This window comes from Bos mutus, chromosome 7 (genome assembly GCF_027580195.1).
Source record: "Bos mutus isolate GX-2022 chromosome 7, NWIPB_WYAK_1.1, whole genome shotgun sequence".
Taxonomy (NCBI): Eukaryota; Metazoa; Chordata; class Mammalia; order Artiodactyla; family Bovidae; genus Bos; species Bos mutus.
The window spans coordinates 86188027-86207687 of NC_091623.1; the positions used below are offsets into that span (position 1 = coordinate 86188027).

Here is a 19661-nt window from a genome sequence, read left to right on the forward strand (position 1 = left end):
AGAATACACAGAAGAACTGTACAAAAAAGATCTTCACGACCAAGATAATCACAATGGTGTGATCACTGACCTAGAGCCAGACATCCTGGAATGTGAAGTCAAGTGGGCCTTAGGAAGCATCATTATGAACAAAGCTAGTGGAGGTGATGGAATTCCAGTTGAGCTATTTCAAATCCTGAAAGATGATGCTGTGAAAGTGCTGCACTCAATATGCCAGCAAATTTGGAAAACTCAGCCGTGGCCACAGGACTGGAAAAGGTCAGTTTTCATTCCAATCCCAAAGAAAGGCAATGCCAAAGAATGCTCAAACTACCGCACAATTGCACTCATCTCACACTCTAGTAAAGCGATGCTCAAAATTCTCCAAGCCAGGCTTCAGCAATACGTGAACCATGAACTTCCAGATGTTCAAGCTGGTTTTAGAAAAGACAGAGGAACCAGAGATCAAATTGCCAACATCCACTGGATCATCGAAAAAGCAACAGAGTTCCAGAAAACCATCTATTTCTGCTTTATTGACTATGCCAAAGCCTTTGACTGTGTGGATCACAATAAACTGTGGAAAATTCTTCAAGAGATGGGAATACCAGACCCCCTGACCTGCCTCTTGAGAAACCTATATGCAGGTCAGGAAGCAACAGTTTGAACTGGACATGGAACAACAGACTGGTTCCAAATAGGAAAAGGAGTACGTCAAGGCTGTATATTGTCACCCTGCTTATTTAACTTATATGCAGAGTACATCATGAGAAATGCTGGGCTGGAGGAAGCACAAGCTGGAATCAAGATTGCCGGGAGAAATAATCAATAACCTCAAATATGCAGATGGACACCACCCTTATGGCAGAAAGTGAAGAGGAACTAAAAAGCCTCTTGATGAAAGTGAAAGTGGAGAGTGAGAAAATTGGCTTAAAGCTCAACATTCAGAAGACGAAGATCATGGCATCTGGTCCCATCACTTCATGGGAAATAGATGGGGAAACAGTGGAAACAGTGTCAGACTTTATTTTTCTGGGCTCCAAAATCACTACAGATGGTGATTGCAGCCATGAAATTAAAAGACGCTTACTCCTTGGAAGGAAAGTTATGACTAACCTAGATGGCATATTCAAAAGCAGAGATATTACATTGCCAACAAACGTCCGTCTAGTCAAGGCTATGGTTTTTCCAGTGGTCATGTATGGATGTGAGAGTTGGACTGTGAAGAAAGCTGAGCGCCGAAGAATTGATGCTTTTGAACTGTGGTGCTGGAGAAGACTCTTGTGAGTCCCTTGGAATGCAAGAAGATCCAACGAGTCCATCCTAAAGGAGATCAGTCCTGGGTGTTCATTGGAAGAAAAGATGCTGAGGCTGAAACTCCAATACTTTGACCACCTCATGCGAAGGGTTGACTTACTGGAAAAGACCCTGATGCTAGGAGGGATTGGGGCAGGAGGAGAAGAGGACAACAGAGGATGAGATGGCTGGATGGCATCACTGACTTGATGGACATGAGTTTGAGTGAACTCCGGGAGATGGTGATGGACAGGGAGGTCTGGTGTGCTGCGATTCATGGGGTCACAGAGTCGGACATGACTGAGCGACTGAACTGAACTGAACTGAACAACTAGTGATGGAGAAGGCAATGGCACCCCACTCCAGTACTCTTGCCTGGAAAATCCCATGGACGGAGGAGCCTGGTAGGCTGCCGTCCATGCAATTGCACAGAGTTGGACACGACTGAAGCAACTTAGCAGCAGCAGCAGCAATGACTAGTGATGTTGAGCATCTTTTCATGTGTTTATTGGCCATTTGTATGTCTTATTTGGAGAAATGTCTGTTCAAGTGCTTTGCCCATGTTTGAACTGTTGTTGTTCAGATACACTTTTAAAAGCAGTGCTTGTGCTGAATGGTGGGGAGTTGAATGGTGAGAGGAATAAGGAAAGAAGCAAGAGAAGAGAGAAAGGACTGGGGAGAGGCTGGAGGCCAGGACATGTCAAGTGGAGGAAGGCATAAAGGAAGACAGCCCTCCGCTTCTTTTATTTAGCAAATCCTTCTTCAGCACCGTGTGCAGACATTTCTCCACACGTCACTGTCCACACCTATTTGCCAATACATCCTGGGTCTCAGGGGCTGAAGAGACCCTGCTGCTAGTGCCCTGCTTCCAGGAGGCGGTACTCACAGAGGTTAAGCTGTGGACTCTGTCTGCAGTAGGACAGGCTGGGATCCAAGGCTCTCAAGCTGGACACCCCGAGTCTCGGCTTCCTCATCTAAAAATGAGGCTCACAAGATAAATAAAACATGTACAGCCCATAGCAGGGGACGGTGCAGAGGGAGGCGTGGGGCCATGTGACCAGTCACCCAGCGCAGCTTTCATCTGCCCTCAGCCTTCACCCTGCTTCACAGGCAGCCTCCTGTCCCTAGACCTGCTCCCCTCCAGCGTCCTGATTCACAGGCCCGCAGGCTCACCAGCCCATGGCTGGGCTCTGGGGCTGTGCCTCCTAGGGGCCCTGCAGCCTCTCTGTCAGTGGACACCAGCTCTGGGCTCCACCGTCAACTGGGAGGCAAGGGCCAGGCCCGGTGAAGAGACAGCACAGGAGTGTGAAGACTGGAGCTCCTGTGGGGAGAGGGGCAAGGAGGAGGGTCAGCACGGGCTGTGGGAGGAAGCCTGGGAGAGCTCCCAGAGGGAGGCAGACTGGCAGCACCCATATAGGAAATGAGAAACTCATAACACCGAATGGGAGTTTGGATTTAATGGTTGATATCCCAGGGCCCTGCCTTCGCCAGGCAGCTTCTCTGTGTCCTGCCTGCCCACCCCAGGGCTTCTTCAGTCCCGGCTGTCACCTGGTCCCCCGCTTCTCTCCCACACAGCCGAGTGAGCTCGGTGAAGGCAAGACCTGGGATCTTTTCCTCTCTCCCAGAGGACAGCTGAGTCCTCTGGACCTGAATTATAATTGTTTCTCTCCTCCGCAGCCCACCCCTCACCCCCAGCACAGTACAAATGCGCTTCCAGTCGGAGGGTGTACAGTGCAGTGGGGGTGGCACCTGGCCCCTGGGCAGAGGGCTGGAGTGCAGGTCCTGGCCCTTTTCTCCATGAGCTAGGCCATCTTGGATGAGCTTTCAGTTCTCTCCGATTTTCGGTTTCTTCCAGTGAGAGACTAGCAAGCCCTTCCCCGCTGTGAGGAGCGAATGCTTATATACTGCCTAATTCTTACACAGTGCTGGCATGGGGACGCAGCACTCAGTAAGGGCCTAATGTTGGCTGTCGGTAAAATGAAGTAACACAACAAGAAGTGTTTGGGCGTCTTCACCCCATGTTGCAGGGAGCCCTTCAGGCAGAACTTTGGGCATGTGCCCTCTGTTCCCGAGGCTCACCTCTCAGAGTGCTGACTGGCCCAGCCCATGTTCTCCTCCACACACCCAATGGACAGCAGGAAGTGGGCTTGGTTCCTCTGGGTCTCCCAGGGTCTGCCCATGGAGTGTGGTGGGAGGACTGGACCACAGGACAACAGGCTGGGCTCCTGGGGGTGGGATGGAGTGGGGCGGGTAGGGGAATCAAAGGACTGTCAATCATGATTCACGTTCATGGCATTCAGCAAAGCCTGAGGGAAAACCAAGGTGAGTCCTAAATGACATTTTCAGAAATAACCTGTTGAGAAACTTACAGAAGCCTCATTAATGTGGAAAGTGGGGGACAGGGCCCTCAGGAGAAGAGGCAGGACAGCTCACGTTAATAATAACAATAGCATCTACAATCACAATTCCATCAAAAGCAACAAATTATTGAGCACTTACTGTATGCCAGCACCACAGCTAACACTTTATGTGCGTGATGTCATTTACTCCTTTTAGACAACTGTGTTGAGTGATTGTTGTTATTCCCTTTCACTAAAGAGGAAACAGCCTCAGAGACCTTAACTCTCTTGCCCAAGGCAACTCAGAGGTAGAGGCAGAACTCAAACTCTTGTTTTCAAAGACCACAGCAAAAGTTCCCATGGATGCCAGAGCCAAGTAAGCACCCCAGGAGAAGGGGAGGTCCCTGGGCAGAAGGTGACTGAGGCCCTGTTACTATCCTACCAGGGAGCAGCAGCAGGCTGAGGCATGTGGAGAGAGGGCCACCCAGAGCCACCCCAGGGACTCCTCAGGCAGTGCCCCCTGGCAAGGCAGCCTTTCCAGCTGTGATCCCTTCGCGCTCCAGGTGACTCAGGGGCCCAGACGGAGGCCTGCAGCCTGACTGTGGCCATGAAGCCAGGGGAGCGATTCCGTTCCTTTCCTGCAATGACCAGGCATTATGAGGGGTGCACACGGGGGCTCACCCCACTCTCCATTGGTGCCCACTGTGCCTTCAAGGCAGTGCGGGGCACCAGCCTCTTGTCCCCCAACCCTCATTTGTGGCCTCTCTAAGCCTGTAGCAGCCCTTTAGGGCTCACTTTGTCAGGATCAGGTAAGAACAAGTCTGCCTGTGTTTTCTGAGGGCCAGTCCTATGTTACTTTGGCCACCTGATGCGAGAAGCTGACTCATTGGAACAGATCCTGATGCTGGGAAAGATTGAAGGCAAAAGAAGAAGGGGCTGGCAGACGATGAGATGGTTAGATATAGCATCACCGACTCAATGGACATTAATTGGAACAAATTCTGGGAGACAGTTAAGGATAGGGAAGCCTGGCATGCTGCAATCCATGGGGTCACAAAGAGCTGGACACTTAACAACTGAACAAGTCCTATGTTGCCAGCAGAAATTATGATCTCTTTAAGATCAGACAGCGCCCCCTACCCCTGAAGTTGTCCATGGTAATTGGCATGTGGTAGCCTTGTGCAGAGTGGGGAGTGACAGGGTTTGAATCCACTCCATCACTCCTACTCTATGAGTTCTTTAAGCCTCTGGGGCCTCATCAGGGAAAGGGGACAATGAGGATCCTTCTTGCAGGGCTGCTGTGCAGGTAAGGGTGCTCATCTATGAGAAGTGCAGGGGGCTCTAGTTCCTGAAGGGCTCAGTAAATGATGACACTTGCCACTAAAGACAGAGATGGCGCCACCTCCACTGAAAAGCCTTGCCTGGCTATCCTGTTTGAGGCAGGACTTTTTTTTTTCTCTTCTTACTCACAACACCCTGTTCTTTTTCTTCAAAAGCGCTCAGCCCAGTTTGTAATTATACGTGTTTGTTTACTTGTCCACGAGAGCAGGGACTGTGTCTGTTTCCTACTTCTCCATCCCCAGCACCAGGGGCAGGAGCGCAGTAAATGTTGAATGAGCCTCCCCAGTCCTCTTCAGACAGAGCAGGACTAGCACTTTCTGCCATTTCTCAGAGGACTTGGCTCTTAAAGCCCCGCATATTCCTTAGCACCCCCTCCAGAGATGACCCTGCAGCTGGTGTAGCTGGGGAGAGCTGGCTACTCTCTGCAGCCACAGAGTTCCCTAGGTCAGAATAGCTGGGTGGGACCCAAGGCTGGGTCCTGCACTCACCTCGGCCATGGTCCCTGATGGGACAGTGGGGTCATTCAGCTTTTGCCTCTCCTCCCGGCTGCAGTTCTTTGCCCTGTGGCCCCACAGCCACATTAAGTCTCCACCAGAACCCCTCTTCGGCCCTCCTCTCACCTGAGGCTGAGCCTGACATTCAGAGAGGCCTCTCTGCCTCCCACTTCCCTCTAGTCCCACCTCCTTCTAGGTCTCCCCTGCCTCCTGCCCTCAGCTGAGACCAGGGCCCCCTGGCCTTGGCAGATGTGTGAGTCGGGGAGGCACTCTGAGTCCAGATGTGATTGTGTTTATGTTTCCAGAGAGTGAGGGGTCGGAGCTCTGGACTGGAGCCGTTGGGGGAGGGGTGGTCTGGCTCCAGCCCCCCTGCCCCAACCTTCCCTTCCCCACCTCCCTCCCCAGCCTGTGTATCTGGCCCTGTCCTTCTCAGATCCCGGCACTCCAAGTCCTACAGAATCAGGCTGAGCCATCCCGCAGGAAGGACCCCTCCTTACTCCTCCTCTGAAGGTGAGAAGACCATGGAAAGATGCTTGACTTTGGAATCCGTGTGACCTTGGCCCACTGCATAGTGTGATGGAGCCCTAGTTCCACCATCTGTGTAGTAGGGCCAACACTCCTGACCTCAGAGTCAGTACTGACCCGGTCTGGGAATGTGTGCACAGGGCTCTCCAGCTATTAACCCATGACTAAGCCCATGGCCATACCGCATCCCAGCTAGGGCCTGCCTGGGCCCAGCCCCAGGGCATTGCCCATCACAAGGTGACTCTAAAGCAGAATACTAACCCCTCCTTCCTCACCCGCTGCAGCTGCAAACATTTTGTTTTGCCATTAGAAATGACTTACTTAAGGGAAGCAGAATTTTACAGGCAGTTTACAGGCTGGTCTTGTTCAGTAGTTTCCAAAGTGGGGGAGGGTGGTGGCGCTGGGAGCCACAGATACGTTGGGATGGAAGGGAAGTGAGAAATGAGTTCTGCGTAGTGGACACTTTCACCGTAATAGCCATATGCCCCTGGGTGGGATTTCGATATGGAAAGGCAGAGGGAGGCCCTGGCTAGACTCTGGCGGATCCAGCACCCTCGGTCCTCCTTAACAGCAAGAGCAGGGCTCACGGTGCGGCACCGGGCCTATGAGAGAAAAGGCAACCCCGGGCCTAAAAAAACTTTTAGCGGCTCCCACCCCAAGGTTCCCGGCAGACAAAGGCTGGGCACCACCCTGAGAGGCTGGAGGGCCATTCAGGCCCAGCCTGAGAAGAACCTGCAGAATCTGGCGGTCTAGGCTGGGGCAGCCCGCGCAGCGCCGGAGGCTGAGCGGCTCAGTCGATTGCTTGGGGGGGCGCGCGCGCGCGCTTGGAGAGGGAGTTGGTAGCGCCCAACCGCGCCCTCAAGGGAGCTGGGCTGAACAGGCCAGGAATGGTGGCGGGGACGTAGGGGTAGGGTCCTCTGGCGGGGTCGGCCTCGGCTCTTCCCTCCTACGAGCAGAGCCCACGGGGGCCTATTTCCCTTTCTACCCACCTTCCTTCTCGCCGAATGAAGCAGTCAGGGCTCGGCAGCGGTTAGCACGCTCGTACTATGGTTTTTAATAGACGTACATGGACAAGTCGATATAGACAGATTTATAATTCTATACAGTCAGTCCGACATACACAGGGACGCTGTAAACAGGGGCGCGGGCCGGAGAGCGGGTGTGCAAAGTGGGCGCGGCTGGGGCCCTGGCCGCGCCCCGAGCTCTCCCGGCTCGACTCTTGCACGGCGGGCGGTGAAGAGGGGGCTCTTCGCCGGGAAAGGGGGGGCCCTCTCCTAGGCCCGGGGGGAGCCGAGCGGAGGGCCTGGGTCTGCGGCGAACCTTAGGGGCTGGGATGCTTGGAGACAAGCACTCAGCATGCTCCCGCCTTGACCGCACCGCCAGCTGCCGTTCCTTGGCCTTAAAATAGGACTCCGGGGCACGGGGCAGGCGAGGGCGCCTCAAGGCGCGCCGGGGCCATTAGTACGGCTCCGCGGCGAGCTCCCGACCCTGGGCTGGGTACCATCATCCCCGGCTCAACGCCCACTCCAACTTGGATCCGGATCGAGCTATAAGGTATGCTCAGCCGGGCCTAGCTAGGAGGGGGCGTCTTGGTTCCCACCTGGCCGGGGCCCAGGTTTGCCTGGGCTCCGCGCTCCAGTTCACAGGCGCGGCCGCTCAGTCTGGGTCCAGCGCGGCGGGAACGCGGGCTACGGGGGGCGTCTCCTCCGGGCCGCCGGCCTGGGCACTCGCCTCCCTCGCCGCGTCCCCTCCGCGGAGTGGCCCACCCGGGCCCCAAGCGAGCGAACGTGCACCACCCGCGCCATCCCGAGGGAAATTGCAACTCATCCGTTTTTTTTTTCGCGGCACTTTTCTCCGACGTCTTTTTTGTTTTGTCTCGTTTTGGAGGGTAGAGTGAGGTCCAGGAAAGCAAACACAAAATCAAGCCGGAGGTGGGGAAATGGGGAGCAGGGGGCGGCTCAGGAGCCAGGCCCTCCGCGCCCGCCCCGGCCCCGGCCCCGACCCCGGCGCCGTTCCGGCCGCCGGCCCGCGTGGCCCGGCCGGGCGGTCAGCTGTTGTACTGGCACGCGTTGAGGCCCGAGGCCGGGCCCTGCAGGCCGCCGTAGCCGAAAGACGAGTGCTGCTTAGACTTGAGCCGCAGGCTGGCCAGGCTCGAGTTGCACGTGTCCCGGTAGACGCTGTAGGGCGAGGCGGGTGTGCCATACGGGCAGGCGCCCGGCGACATGGCCGAGTTAAGCGAGGAGCCGGTGAGGTTGTTGATGTTGTTGAGGCCCGAGTTGGGCATGCCGGGCACGGCGCCCGGGCCCATGCTCGAAGGCATGGTCATGGAGGAGATGGAGCTGGGGGCCGAGAACATGGACTGCGACGACAGCGGGCTCATGGAGTTGAAGAAGGTGAAGCTCTTGGTGGAGAGAGGCGCTGGCGCCAGGCTCTTGGCGGCCCAGTTGTTGTAGGAGTACCCCGCGGCGTACACGTCGTCGTAGGGCTGCACCAAGCCGCTGAACTGCGGCACGTAGCCGCCCTTGCACAGGTCCAGCTGCTGGTTACGCTCGCGCTTCCGCCACTTGGCTCGCCGGTTCTTGAACCAGACCTAGGCGAGGGGGACCGGAGAAGGGTCAGGGCTGCCCGGCGGGAAGGCGCCCCCACCGCCCCCGCCCCACCCCGAGGCCTCAGCCCGCTTCCTTCTCCCCAATACAGTTTCTTTTCTTCCATATTTGCGCCCCTGCCTTCTCCCCACAATGGTTCCTGTCCCCAGAAAATATTATTAGTCTTTTCTTTTTTCTGATCTTTATCCTCTTCCCCTAATTAAATCCGGTTTCTTCTCCTAAGGCGGATCCTCGTTTTGTTTTTTTAATAACAAATATTTGTTTTCTTTCTTCCTCTCTCAACCAGGTTATCTTGTGCCTTTTCCCGCAAACGGTTCCCCATCTATCTCCTAAATACTCCGTCCATTTTCTTCTCCAACACCAAAGGTAGTTTTCTAACCTCAAATATAGTATCTTGCGACTCCTCAGTCTATTTTTCATTCCTCAGATAGTCTGTTTCCATCTTTATTGGTAATATTTGATATTCTCATTTCTGTCCCAGATGTTTATTTTCATTTGGTCCACCCCACTATCTGAACCACTTTTTTCTCCCTCAGGCCATTTTTCTGTATTATCCCCCATTTTTGATCCTTTTGATTCTTCTCCAAATATTTAGTTTTTTCCTTCTTTCCAAATATCTTGACCCTCACTATTTTCTCTTAAATAGTCGATTCTTTATTTTTCTCAAATACTTGATCCTTTTGCTTCTCCCTTATTTATTTCCTGCCACCTAAATATATGCCAGATATGTTTTTCTGCAAATATTTAATTTCCTTTCACTTCTTACTAGTTTCTCTCTGCTTTCCCCCTCTACTTTTCCCCACAAAATTCAGTTAAGAACCTCTTTTATTCCCAAATCCCAGTTCTTGCCCTGGGCTGTTCCCCCGACCTTTCTTGCCAGATCCGTGCATGTCAGCCTTCTCCATCCCAAGCACTAACATTGCCTGATTACTCCCCCCACCCCACCCCTACCACCGTAAACCGGGGGGCAGGATTAGTGAGTTCTGGATTACTGAGTGCTGTCTTCTCTCCCTACCCCACTGGGCTGGCCAGCCTGACTGGGGCGGGGTGAGAGCTGAGGTTATAGCAGGGAGTCTGTGGCCCTGGTGGGACTTTGGTTTAGTTTGGGACGTGCTCCCAATATCTGATTAAATGTTTGCAGTACCCAGAGAAGAAACTACTCTCTTGCTGCTCTGGCAGAAAAGCCATGTATTCACTGGGAAGCGAGGGGTGAGAAGAGCGAGTGTGCAGTCTCATCTTGGGTTGGAGACCTTAGATCTCCAAAGGGATTCCTCCTGAAGCTCACTCATCCACCAGATTTGTCCCCCACCTCCCACCTGACCCCAGCCCTACAGGAAAGGTCATTATGGAAAGGGTTCAGCTACAGGTTGGCTGATGACTGACAAAGAGTCAGGTGGAGAGTATCCTGAGATTGTGAACTAGCCAACTGCGGATGGAACCACTGCCCCAGGAAGTTTTGAGACCCCAAGCCTAGGCTCTTCCCAGCCCTCTCTAAGACTGCCAGGCAGGATCTGCCTTTCCTTTTCGTTTCTGCAGGAAGGCACTAGTGGCCCCACGTCCCCAGCGGCGGGGGAATCCTCTGCACAGATTAGGGTGGTTAAGTCCGGGCGGGCTCTAGGCTCTACTGGGCAGGGGAACGTCCCTTGGGGCCACAGGCCTTTGGATGGGGGCTGCGGTGAAGCCAGAGGGTCAGGTAGGATGTGGGTCAGAAAGATCCGAGGAGACAAAAGCCGATGGGCGCTAGCACCAAACGGCTCAGCAGCAGCTGGGTAGACTGGGCCTAAGGTGGAATCTCCTCCGGTGGAGGGAGGAAGAAGGTCTGAGTGTTGGAAAGAGTGTTAGTCTAGGCGCGCGTCTAAGCTTTCAAGGTCTGCGCTGGGCCGGCTGGCAGCCTTCTGCGCGGGTCCCCTTAGGCGCACACCCCGCGCTCACCCTCACGCGTGGCTCGGTGAGGTTGGTCCACACGGCGATCTCCTCCCGCATGCTCATGTCCGGGTAGCGGTTCCTCTGGAACGTGGCCTCCAGCTCTTGCAGTTGCTGGCTTGTGAAGTGCGTGCGTTGCCGCCGCTGCTTCTTCTTCTTGGCGGGGTCCTCGGCACCGCCGCAGCCCGCGCCGCCGGCACCGCTGTCCTCGGGCCCCTTGGGTTCCCCGCCGCGCTCCTTTTCTGAAGCAGGCAGGGTGGGGCGCCGGTCACCTCGGGCTTTTGCCCTGTTGCACCCCGTCCCGGCTCCACCGAAGCGCCCGCGGTCAGCGCTGGCCGTCCGCCCTCCCGCCAGGGGCCCTGGAATTGTCCCCGCTGGAAAGAGCCCGTCTGTGCCTGGTCGGTCAGTAGTCACCTTCTGGTCAGGCTCGTCTGGGAGCAAAGCCCAGGAGTTGGAGCCGCGGACCAAGGTTCCCAGCTGGGCAGGGCCTGCTCTCACCGCTCGGCACACGCTGGAGCCCTACGTTGATGCCACCCGAAAATGTACAGTTTTTAGGGCTCTTGGGGGTTCTAAATCGGAGATCTCTGCTTTTCTGAACTAGGATCAGACTTTTCTAGCTTGAAGCTAGGGGATCCGTGGAGCCAGAGCCAGGCGGTGGCCTGCAAGTTCTTCTCCCCGGGCCGGAGCCGGAGCCCCACTGAGCCGGGCAGGCACAGCACAGCCGGTTTCTCGGCCTTAGCTCCAGGCCTCAAGTCCCAAGGCCCAGAAAATCCCTCTGGCGGCTGCCAGGCAGCCCAGACCCACAGGCTCTGTCTAGGTGACCTGGGAGCTCTAGTCTCGCTCCCTCTCTCAAGCTACACAAAACACAGTCATAGAAACACTGAAACATAAAGAAAAAGGATTTAAAACCAAAATACTGAATCCCAGAAAAGCTAACAGCTCTATGGGTAAAAACACAGAAAGGGTCACAAACTCTTAAAAATAGGCAGATAGAAACACAGCAAACGCAAATTAAGAAGTCAGAAACCTCCATGCAAACACTAACTAAATACAGTGCTGTACGTTTATAAGCTCCAGGCAGGCACAGGCATTTATTTATCCGGGGTTTTTAAAACATCAACGTAGTGTTGTAGATAGATTTTTTTTTTAACCCCTTCTGGATAATGCCCTTCCCCAGGTAATTTTTAAATCCCAGGGAAATACAACACTGTAGTTAGGTAACAAATTCCGCAAGTAACACCACTGTAAGTGGATTTTGAGAAAACCCCGGAGAAACGCGCCATTTTGGATTGACTTTTTAAAATCTCTTATATTATTGTAAATAAGTAAAATCTCTTGTAAAATGTAGAAATTTTAATTTGAAAATGTACCTAGAATAGCAGTTCTTTCTACATCGAAATATACAGTTAAAAATTTAAATCTATTCTCATAGACTTTTTTTTTTTTAAAAAGAGCAACTGTAATTATATATTTCTCCGGGCTTTTAAAAATAAAAACCAACCAAAGGCCACGGTTAAAACTTTTGAAAACAAAAGTACCGTCCTGCGTTGATTGTTTTTTAACCAACCAAACAGAACCTCTCAGAGAAAGTCACTTAGGGATGCAAAACAGAAACAAACAGAGATTACAAACGCGTAGAGAAACACTCAGCGGAGGATTAAGAAGTGAACGTAGAAGAGGCGCCCAAGGCCCGGGGAGTGGGGAGCTCGGCGGCGCCGCCGAATTAGGACCGAGAGCGCCAGAGCCGTTCGGAGACCCGGGAGCCCGAACAGGGCGGGGGGTTAGCCTCGTTGCTGCCCGCGCCGCCCACCCGCCGGCCCAGCGGTTGCTGGGGGAAAAAAAAGCTTGAGCTCGGACAAAAACGCAGCGCGGAAGGAGACGTGCCTGAGCCGAGTTGGAGCCCTGGATAGGCGGCCTGGCGGCTCCCGGCTCCCGCGGCGCACGTGCGGCGGGGATCCTTCTTTTGAGGGGTCCTATATCCGAGCCGGGCGGCGCCTCTTGGCCCACCTGCCCTCGCTGTCCTCTCTTTTCCTTTTACTTAAGGTTGTTGTTTTTTTGCCCCCCAGTTTGCTTTTCTGACTTCGCCCGCCATACCTTCTCCCCGCTTTGCCCCTCTCAAGTCAGTCGCCCAGTCTGTCGGGGTGTCTGTACTCTGTTTCTCTGGGCACTTTCTCTCGCCCACCCGCCCATTCCTCTCTCATCTGCTCCTCTCCTTCGGTTCTAGCGGCCCCTGGACAACCAGTTGCGCAAACCTAACTTTTCTCCCCGCTCTATTTGCTCCTGATCGAGAGAGGCTGTCATTTCGACCTTCCGGTTGTAGGTTCGTGCATCGGCCGGTCAGTTGGAGCGACGGGACCGCGTGGAAGCGCCTTGGGAAAGCACTAAAATTTCCGTTTCATAAAGAGCGTCCGTGTCCACGTTCATCGTCAGATGGAGAATGGGAAAAGGCAAGGTCCTGACGCTCCTGGAGCGTAGAGCGAGCCCGACTGCGGGGCGCGGCCCTGCTCGCCCGGGTGGTTCCGCGCGCGCCTCGCGGGGAGCCGCTCTTACCTGGTAGCTCCGTGTCGGACGACTCGCTGGCGGAGTTTTCGAGAGGCTCGCGGGGGTCGGCCGTGCGGGCTAGGTGGAAGGCGGGCCCCATGTCGTGCGGCTGCGGCGGTGGCGGCCGGAGTCCCTCTGGCAGCCGCTCCAGGCTCATGCCCCCCTTGAAGGCGTCCATGAAGGCGGGGACCGAGGCGGGCGCTCCGGGGGCCGGGGCTGGGCGCGCCCGGCCGCCCCGGCGGCGACCTGCGAGGACAAGAGCGCAGCCCCTAAGCGGCTGCCCCCCAGGGCTGCCCGCGCCCGCAACGACGCCGCGCTCGCCCCATGGGCCGCCCGGGGCTGCGGGGCCAGGCGGGCGGCAGCGGCAGCGGTTTCTCGCGACCCGGGGGCCCGGCTTCGCGCTCCGCGCTGCGCTCCCGCCGCTCGGGCCTCAGCCGCCCGCCCGGCCCCGGCTCCGGCTCCCGATCCGGGGCCGGTTTCTAAGGCTCCGGACGGCGCCGGCAGAGTCTGTCTTAAAGCGACAGCGCGCACCGCCAGGTTCCAGCAGTCCCTGCGCCAGGGGTGGTGGGTGGGGTGGGCCTGGGTGGGAGGGGGCTGGGAGGGAGGGAGAGAGCGAGCGAGCGAGGGAGCGCGGGCGGAATCCAGCCCCGAGCCGCCCGCGCCGCCGCGCCCTCTCTGCCGCCCTCCCTCCCTCTCGGCCTGCCTCGCCCGCGCCCTCCCCCTCCGCAGCCACCTTCCCGCCGCCTCCCCCCTCCCGCGGCCTCGCCGCGCCTCACCCTCCTTCCCCGGTGGCACACTGAGTTCTCCCTCGGCCGCACAAAAGAAACGCATCTGGCTTGCAAGTCCCGCGCGGCTCGTGCCCACCTCAAGCCCCAAATGACTTGTTTCGCTCAGAAATCAACTCCTGTCTGGGCCGCCTCGGAGTTCCGAGCCCCCGGCGAGAACAGCCCGGGATGAGTGAACGTTCACCGAGCAGGATCCAACCGACCGGGCGCCTGCGAGTCAGCGCCAGGGCGGGGGCAGAGCCCGGGGCTCGTTCCGGCAGCTCCCAAAGGCGTCCTCGTCGAGGGGCCGCGGCCCCTCCTTCCCCGGCCTCTTCTCCCGGGACCCGAGCCAGGCTGAGTGACAGCAGCCTGCGCTCTAATGGGCCCCCGGATGCTGCCTCCTAATTAGCTTGGACCCTCTCCCCCAAGGCTGCTTCTCAGGCCTACCCCCTCTGCACCGCAGTCAATTTTCCGGGATTGGGATAGAACCGATGGCTTCTAATCAGACGAAACGTTTCTGTTGGCTCCAGGCCGCTGTCGAGTGCAGCAGGAGACCCCAAGTGCCCTGCCAGGCCCCCACCGCCTCTTCTCTCCCCTTGTTTTGCACCTTCAACGGTCTGGCCAAATCCGCCAGGTCCCGGCCTTGGCCACCACAAGGTGGGCCTCTCTCTGCCCTCTTCCTGGCAGGTTCGCAGGGCCTCACTTTGGCTTCTCAAGTGTGGCAGGCACAGGCCCGACAGGCCAGGTGACTGCAGTTTCTAAACCTAGGCCAGCAGGCCAGGAAGCCTAGGACAGTCTTGGAGCTTCTCTTAGCTACAACGGTAGCTAAGCTGCAGCACCAGTGGGCCCTCCATGAGCACAAACACGTTCCCTTTTCCATCCCTTAGAATGAGTCCCTCCTTGAATCCTCCTCCTTCACTGAAGTTTGTTGAAGGATTTTGCTTAACAATTGTTAATTGGTCCTGAGATGTCAGAGTCTTGAGCAAATAGGTGACAGCTGGGATGGTAGGGTGCAGCCCTGACCTGTTCCTCTAGCCACAGGTGGACCCCAGGGTGCCCTTTGCCCCTCTTCTGTGTGCCCCACTAGACAGAAGCAGCACTGGGCAGGATGGTGGTGGGGGTGGGGTGTGAGGCCCGGAGAAGCACTGTGGTCATCTCCAGGCCCAGTGCCTCACGCTTGGGCCCAGGGCATCCTAATGTTCTCCTGGGATCTCTGCCTGGGGCTAACTGTGCAGGCTGTCAGGGTCTGGGACCCTCAGCAGTCCCTGCCCTCACCTGGCTCCACCCCAGGCTGAGCTCTTTGGTGAGGATTGTGGGAGCAAGGGCATGGGCAGGGTAGAACCAGGCCTGCCTCTCCCTTGGGCCCAGCCCAAGGCCCCCAGCTCTGGGTCCTGGGGAGTAAGCACAGTTCGTTAGGGCCGGCCCATTCTCCCTGGGTGCCTGTGACCACAGCGGGCAAACTCTGAGGCTGGGGCCAGAGGAGAATGCATCCAGGAGTTTGGGCTGGGGGAGTGGCTCCAACTTCTCCAAAGGGAATTTTCTGTAGGCTGAGACCCCCAGGGAGAAAGCAGATTTGGTGTGTAGGGGATGGGGAGGGGCTCATGGACACAGGGAACAGTGGTTGCTGAGCATTTGGCCTCAGCCCCATCTTTGACCACAGTTTTCAGTTGACTCTCCTGAAGGAGCCATACCTCCTTTCCAGGATGTATTTAGGTGTTATGCCATGCCAGTGAGTGCCCCTCCGCATGCTACCTTCCTGGTAGCTGCCTTACTTCGATGGGACAGTGAGCCACCCAGCCTGCCAGGGTCACAGAAGCATGCACATACTTATATGTACTGCGAACCTGTACAGGTGTGCTGTGCACACATACACACACACATACTCATGCTGTGCACACATACACACACACATACTCACTGTGCCCACACATGGGAGTGCTGAATACAGTCACATACATGTACACACAACCAGGCCTCAGAGCTCCAGAACACTGATGCTGTCTGGCACGAAATCTGGCTGAGAGGGGTGTGTTCTAAGCCCACCAAGTGTCAGGCCAAGGTAGGAAGCACAGTGCTCCTCTGGGAGGGGTCATGAAATGAATGGTCTGCCTTTGGGCGTCCAGAGGCTGGCCATCACAGCTCACACTCCCCAGAGGGTCTAAAGAGTCAGGCGTTCCGTGGATGGGGACTGTTTTGTGACTCTGCAGCTCTAGCTACTCAGTCTGAGGGACTTGTGTCCCTCACTGTTGATGCATTTAATGCAGTTATTGAGCACCTGCTGTGTGCCCCTCCAGATCCAAGCCTCTGGCAGTGCTCCAAGCGGTCACAATAATCCCTATATTTGGAAATCTTGATGCCTGCTGTGTGGACTGAAAGGTCCTCAGACTATTGCGGGTGAAGCTCCATATCCCGGGGCCCTGAGCCCTAGGGAGGGGCTGAGACTAGTGGGGGCTGCCCAGCGGTGTCTTCTCCACTGGACCCAGTCAGCACTGAAGGAGTAGGGGTGAGGAACTGATCCAGAGGAGGCCCTGGCCTGATCTCGGGTGCTGGCTGGAGAAGGGACCTGGGGTGCTCTGTCTTCTTCCTCAGCCGCTCTCTCCCCTGGCCACTATCCCGGGCAGAATAGGGGCTTCTTGCACACACTCACAGATGCAACACACACACACACACACACACACACACACACACACACAGGACAGGCAGCTCTCTTTCAGGAGTAAGAGCAGGGACTCAATGTTCCCTTGGCTTTGCTGTGTGACCTTGGGCAAGGCTTGACCTACACTGTGCTACAGCTCCCAAGTCTGACATGACACAGTGATCCCTGACTGCTGCTTCAGCCTCCACCTCACCAGATGATGGGACATGAAGAAAGAAGGGAAGGGGGCTTACTGGGGTTGGAAACAACCCTCCAGGCCACACAGAGCTAGCAATGATTCTGTGACTTTCAGGAAATTTGGGGCTTAGAGTCCTGGCTGGGTTCAGCAGAGAAGCCTGGGCTCTTGTTGGGTTGAAATAATCACCACAGGGACCCTTCCTGAGGCTGAGCTTACAGAAAACAGACTCTGCCCAAGAATGGCTTAGTCATTTTATTTGGGAAGGGTGATTGGAGGGTCCTCATGGAGGGCATCCTTCCACCCACTCACAGGGGTACCTTGTTCTAATCTTTGCACCAGAATCAAGGGATTTTAGGAAAAGGAAAGGAATGTGCCATGGCTTGCCTCCGGGGCCATCCGTGACTCTCTGGGACATTCCAGCCCTAAGCCTCTTAGGCCGTGGAGAAGTTCAAACTAGAAAACCCAGTTTTGGGAGTGCAGCCCGGACCACCTACCTCCTTCTGCCAGATCTAACACCCCCTCCCCAATAAAAATCATTGTTTCTTTGACTGAAAGCAGTTTCTGGGTGATGGGAAAGGGGCGCTCAGGTAGGTGGCTGGGAATGATCCTTTCAGCTTTCAGGTCCCCAGCCTGCAACCTCCTTTCAGTTGGGGTTCCCCAGCCTGTCCCAGTGAGAAGAGCTGAGGTGTACTGGGAGCACGAAACTCAGAACTCGCTGAAAGCAGTTGGTAGAGCCCATCGCTCTCCAGGCTCACAGCTCACCCAAGCCCACTGGTCACTCTGTAGTTTCTGAGAATGGCTGAGCCAGGGGACGAGCAGGCTGGGAAAGTGGCAGTGGCTGGTCACACAGCTGGGAAGCAGAGGGTCAGCTTTTGCTGTTCACAGTCTCCTCTTCCCAGCAGCTGCCTTCCTAATGGAAGGGCACGCTGAGCCTGGCCTGAAGGTCAACAAAAGCCACCTCAACATCCCAGAGTTGGGCACCGGGTCTATACACCCCAGACAACTTCTTTTCCTTTTTCAACAGAGGTGAGGGCTTCCACAGCAGTCTGAGGAAAAGGCTGGAGGCCAGTGAGTCCACCTCTTGGGCTGCCCCCCGCTGCCTGTAGCTTTTGTCATTATTCTTGACCTGTATCCTCTGCCAAGTGGACAGCAACCTGGGGTTGCCACCCTCCGGCCCCCGTGGCTGTCAGAGGCCACTGGGCTGCCAAGAGAATACCCGAGCCCTGGTTTCTCAGAAAAGTGGATTCAAATATTTTGATTAAGGGAATTCCTAAATTAGAAAACATTGGAACCAAGATTCGCTGTTGGTTCCCATTTCTGCGATCCGGGCCGCCGGGGGCCCTGCTTAACCACGGCGGAATCAGCTCAGATTTAGGAGACTCGTCAATTTGAGAATTCCGAGACCCGGTTCTAGAGAAGCGGCTGCGTGCTCGGGAACCCTGCGTCAACAACCAAACCCTGGAGAAGCTGCGGGAATATCTTTATTGGATTTTGCGAAGAGCACTTGGGGTTTCTCTTAGGGTAAGGAAAAGCCTGACGGTGGCGGCTAGGGCAGGCCGCTTTGGGCTGGGGGCGCCTCCAAGCACTGCGGCGGGACTTCGGGGTGCGCCGCGAAGAGAGCCGGGGCTCTGGCCGATGTCTGTTGCTTTTCTACATCATAGCTGCCCGAACAAACGAACAAGCGAACGAATGAAGCGGTTTCGTTTAGGAAAAATACCCTCTTGACGCGAAGTAAGGCCAAAGTTCCCCGTGCGTGAAGAGGGGCCAGCGCTTCCGCTCGTTCTGGGGCCCCCATTCCTGGGTGCAGCGGGGAGCGGCGGGCGGCCCTCTCGCTTGCCGGTTCTCCCAGAGGTCCCCGGCGGTCCGCGCCACCACGAAGGGCTGCGAAGGGCGTCCAGGGCTGTGCCCTTGCAGGGCTGGGGCCCGCACCCCCGAAACTGTTGCTCTTTTAGGGTGCCCAGGGCTACAGCGTGGCGTGGGTCCGCCGGTTAGGTGAGGTAGTGCCTGACGATGGCAGCTGTGATTGTGCGCTGGGCGCAGGAACGAGCTCCTGGAGCTGCCTCGATGGCGCCTGGCCTTCGCGATGCGCTCAGTCCGGTGCCACCGGCTGGACCCCACCTACTCCCGGAGCGAACAGCGCGCAACTCGGCCACCACCTCCTTGCGCCCCAACACCGCAGGGACCCAGCGCCCCTAGCTCAAAGACTCTTACCCGACCCGGGCTGCGCGGCGCGTGCGGCTCCTCGGCTCCGGGCTCGCTCGCCAAGGACTCTGGCTTAGATTTTCACTCCGACTGGAGCCCCGGATCCAGCTGTGTCTCTGGCTCTGCGCGCAGCTTCTGCCCCTTCTGGTTCGCTACATCCCAGCGCGCAAGGACCGGGCTGCCGCGGCTTGGCCCGCTCCTCCTGCTGCCGCCGCCGCCCGTCGCCCGCGGGGAAGGCGGGGACACTGACTGGGGAGGCGGGAAGGGGGGAGGGGAAGCGAGGCGCTCGTCGGGACCGGCGGGGAGGGGGCGGCGCGCAGTCCCGCGGGCTAGGGGTCCCGGCCTCCCTCGGGGCGCAGGCAGGGGTCGGCGCGGCTCGTGGCCGGGGCCCGAGGCCGTAGAGCGCTCCTCGGGACTGCGCGCGCGGAGGAGGGGCCTGGCCGCATGCGGACGGAGTCTCTGAGGGTCCCGGCCTGGCCCCGACGCGCCTTCTTTCCCTGGGCTCAGTTTCCCACCTGACACTCGAAGGGCTGGGCCTGATCTCGGTTTAGTCGGGGTCTGGTCGGAGTTTCCCCGGGTCCCGCCAGGTGAAGGTTTGAGCCGGGATTTTGAGAGTCGACTTTTCCCCCTTTCTGCTCAGCCTGCGGGAGGGAGCTGGTCTTGCATATTGGCCAGGGGAGTCCGCCGCGCAGAGCTTGGCAGCCAAGGGAGGTTTGTGGACGGACCCTAGAGTCAGTCTCTGTGTATGGTTGTGGAGGGTGGAGGGGCGCTTGCAAGGGAGGGACAACCGCCCGATCTGTTCTGCTTGGAGGATTCC

The 19661-nt window shown here is 56.8% G+C and overlaps 1 protein-coding gene across 1 annotated transcript; it reads right to left on the reverse strand.

Moving 5' to 3' along the window:
* Positions 1 to 7010: 7010 nt before the first annotated feature.
* Positions 7011 to 18988, reverse strand: PITX1 (paired like homeodomain 1). Its single transcript, XM_070374875.1, has 4 exons — positions 18854 to 18988; positions 13054 to 13290; positions 10513 to 10745; positions 7011 to 8564 (listed from the first exon to the last, which is right to left on the reverse strand). The coding sequence occupies exons 2-4, from the start codon at positions 13220 to 13222 to the stop codon at positions 8022 to 8024; spliced, it is 945 nt and encodes a 314-aa protein (XP_070230976.1). The 5' UTR covers positions 13223 to 13290; positions 18854 to 18988; the 3' UTR covers positions 7011 to 8021.
* Between the last annotated feature and the right edge of the window lie 673 nt (positions 18989 to 19661).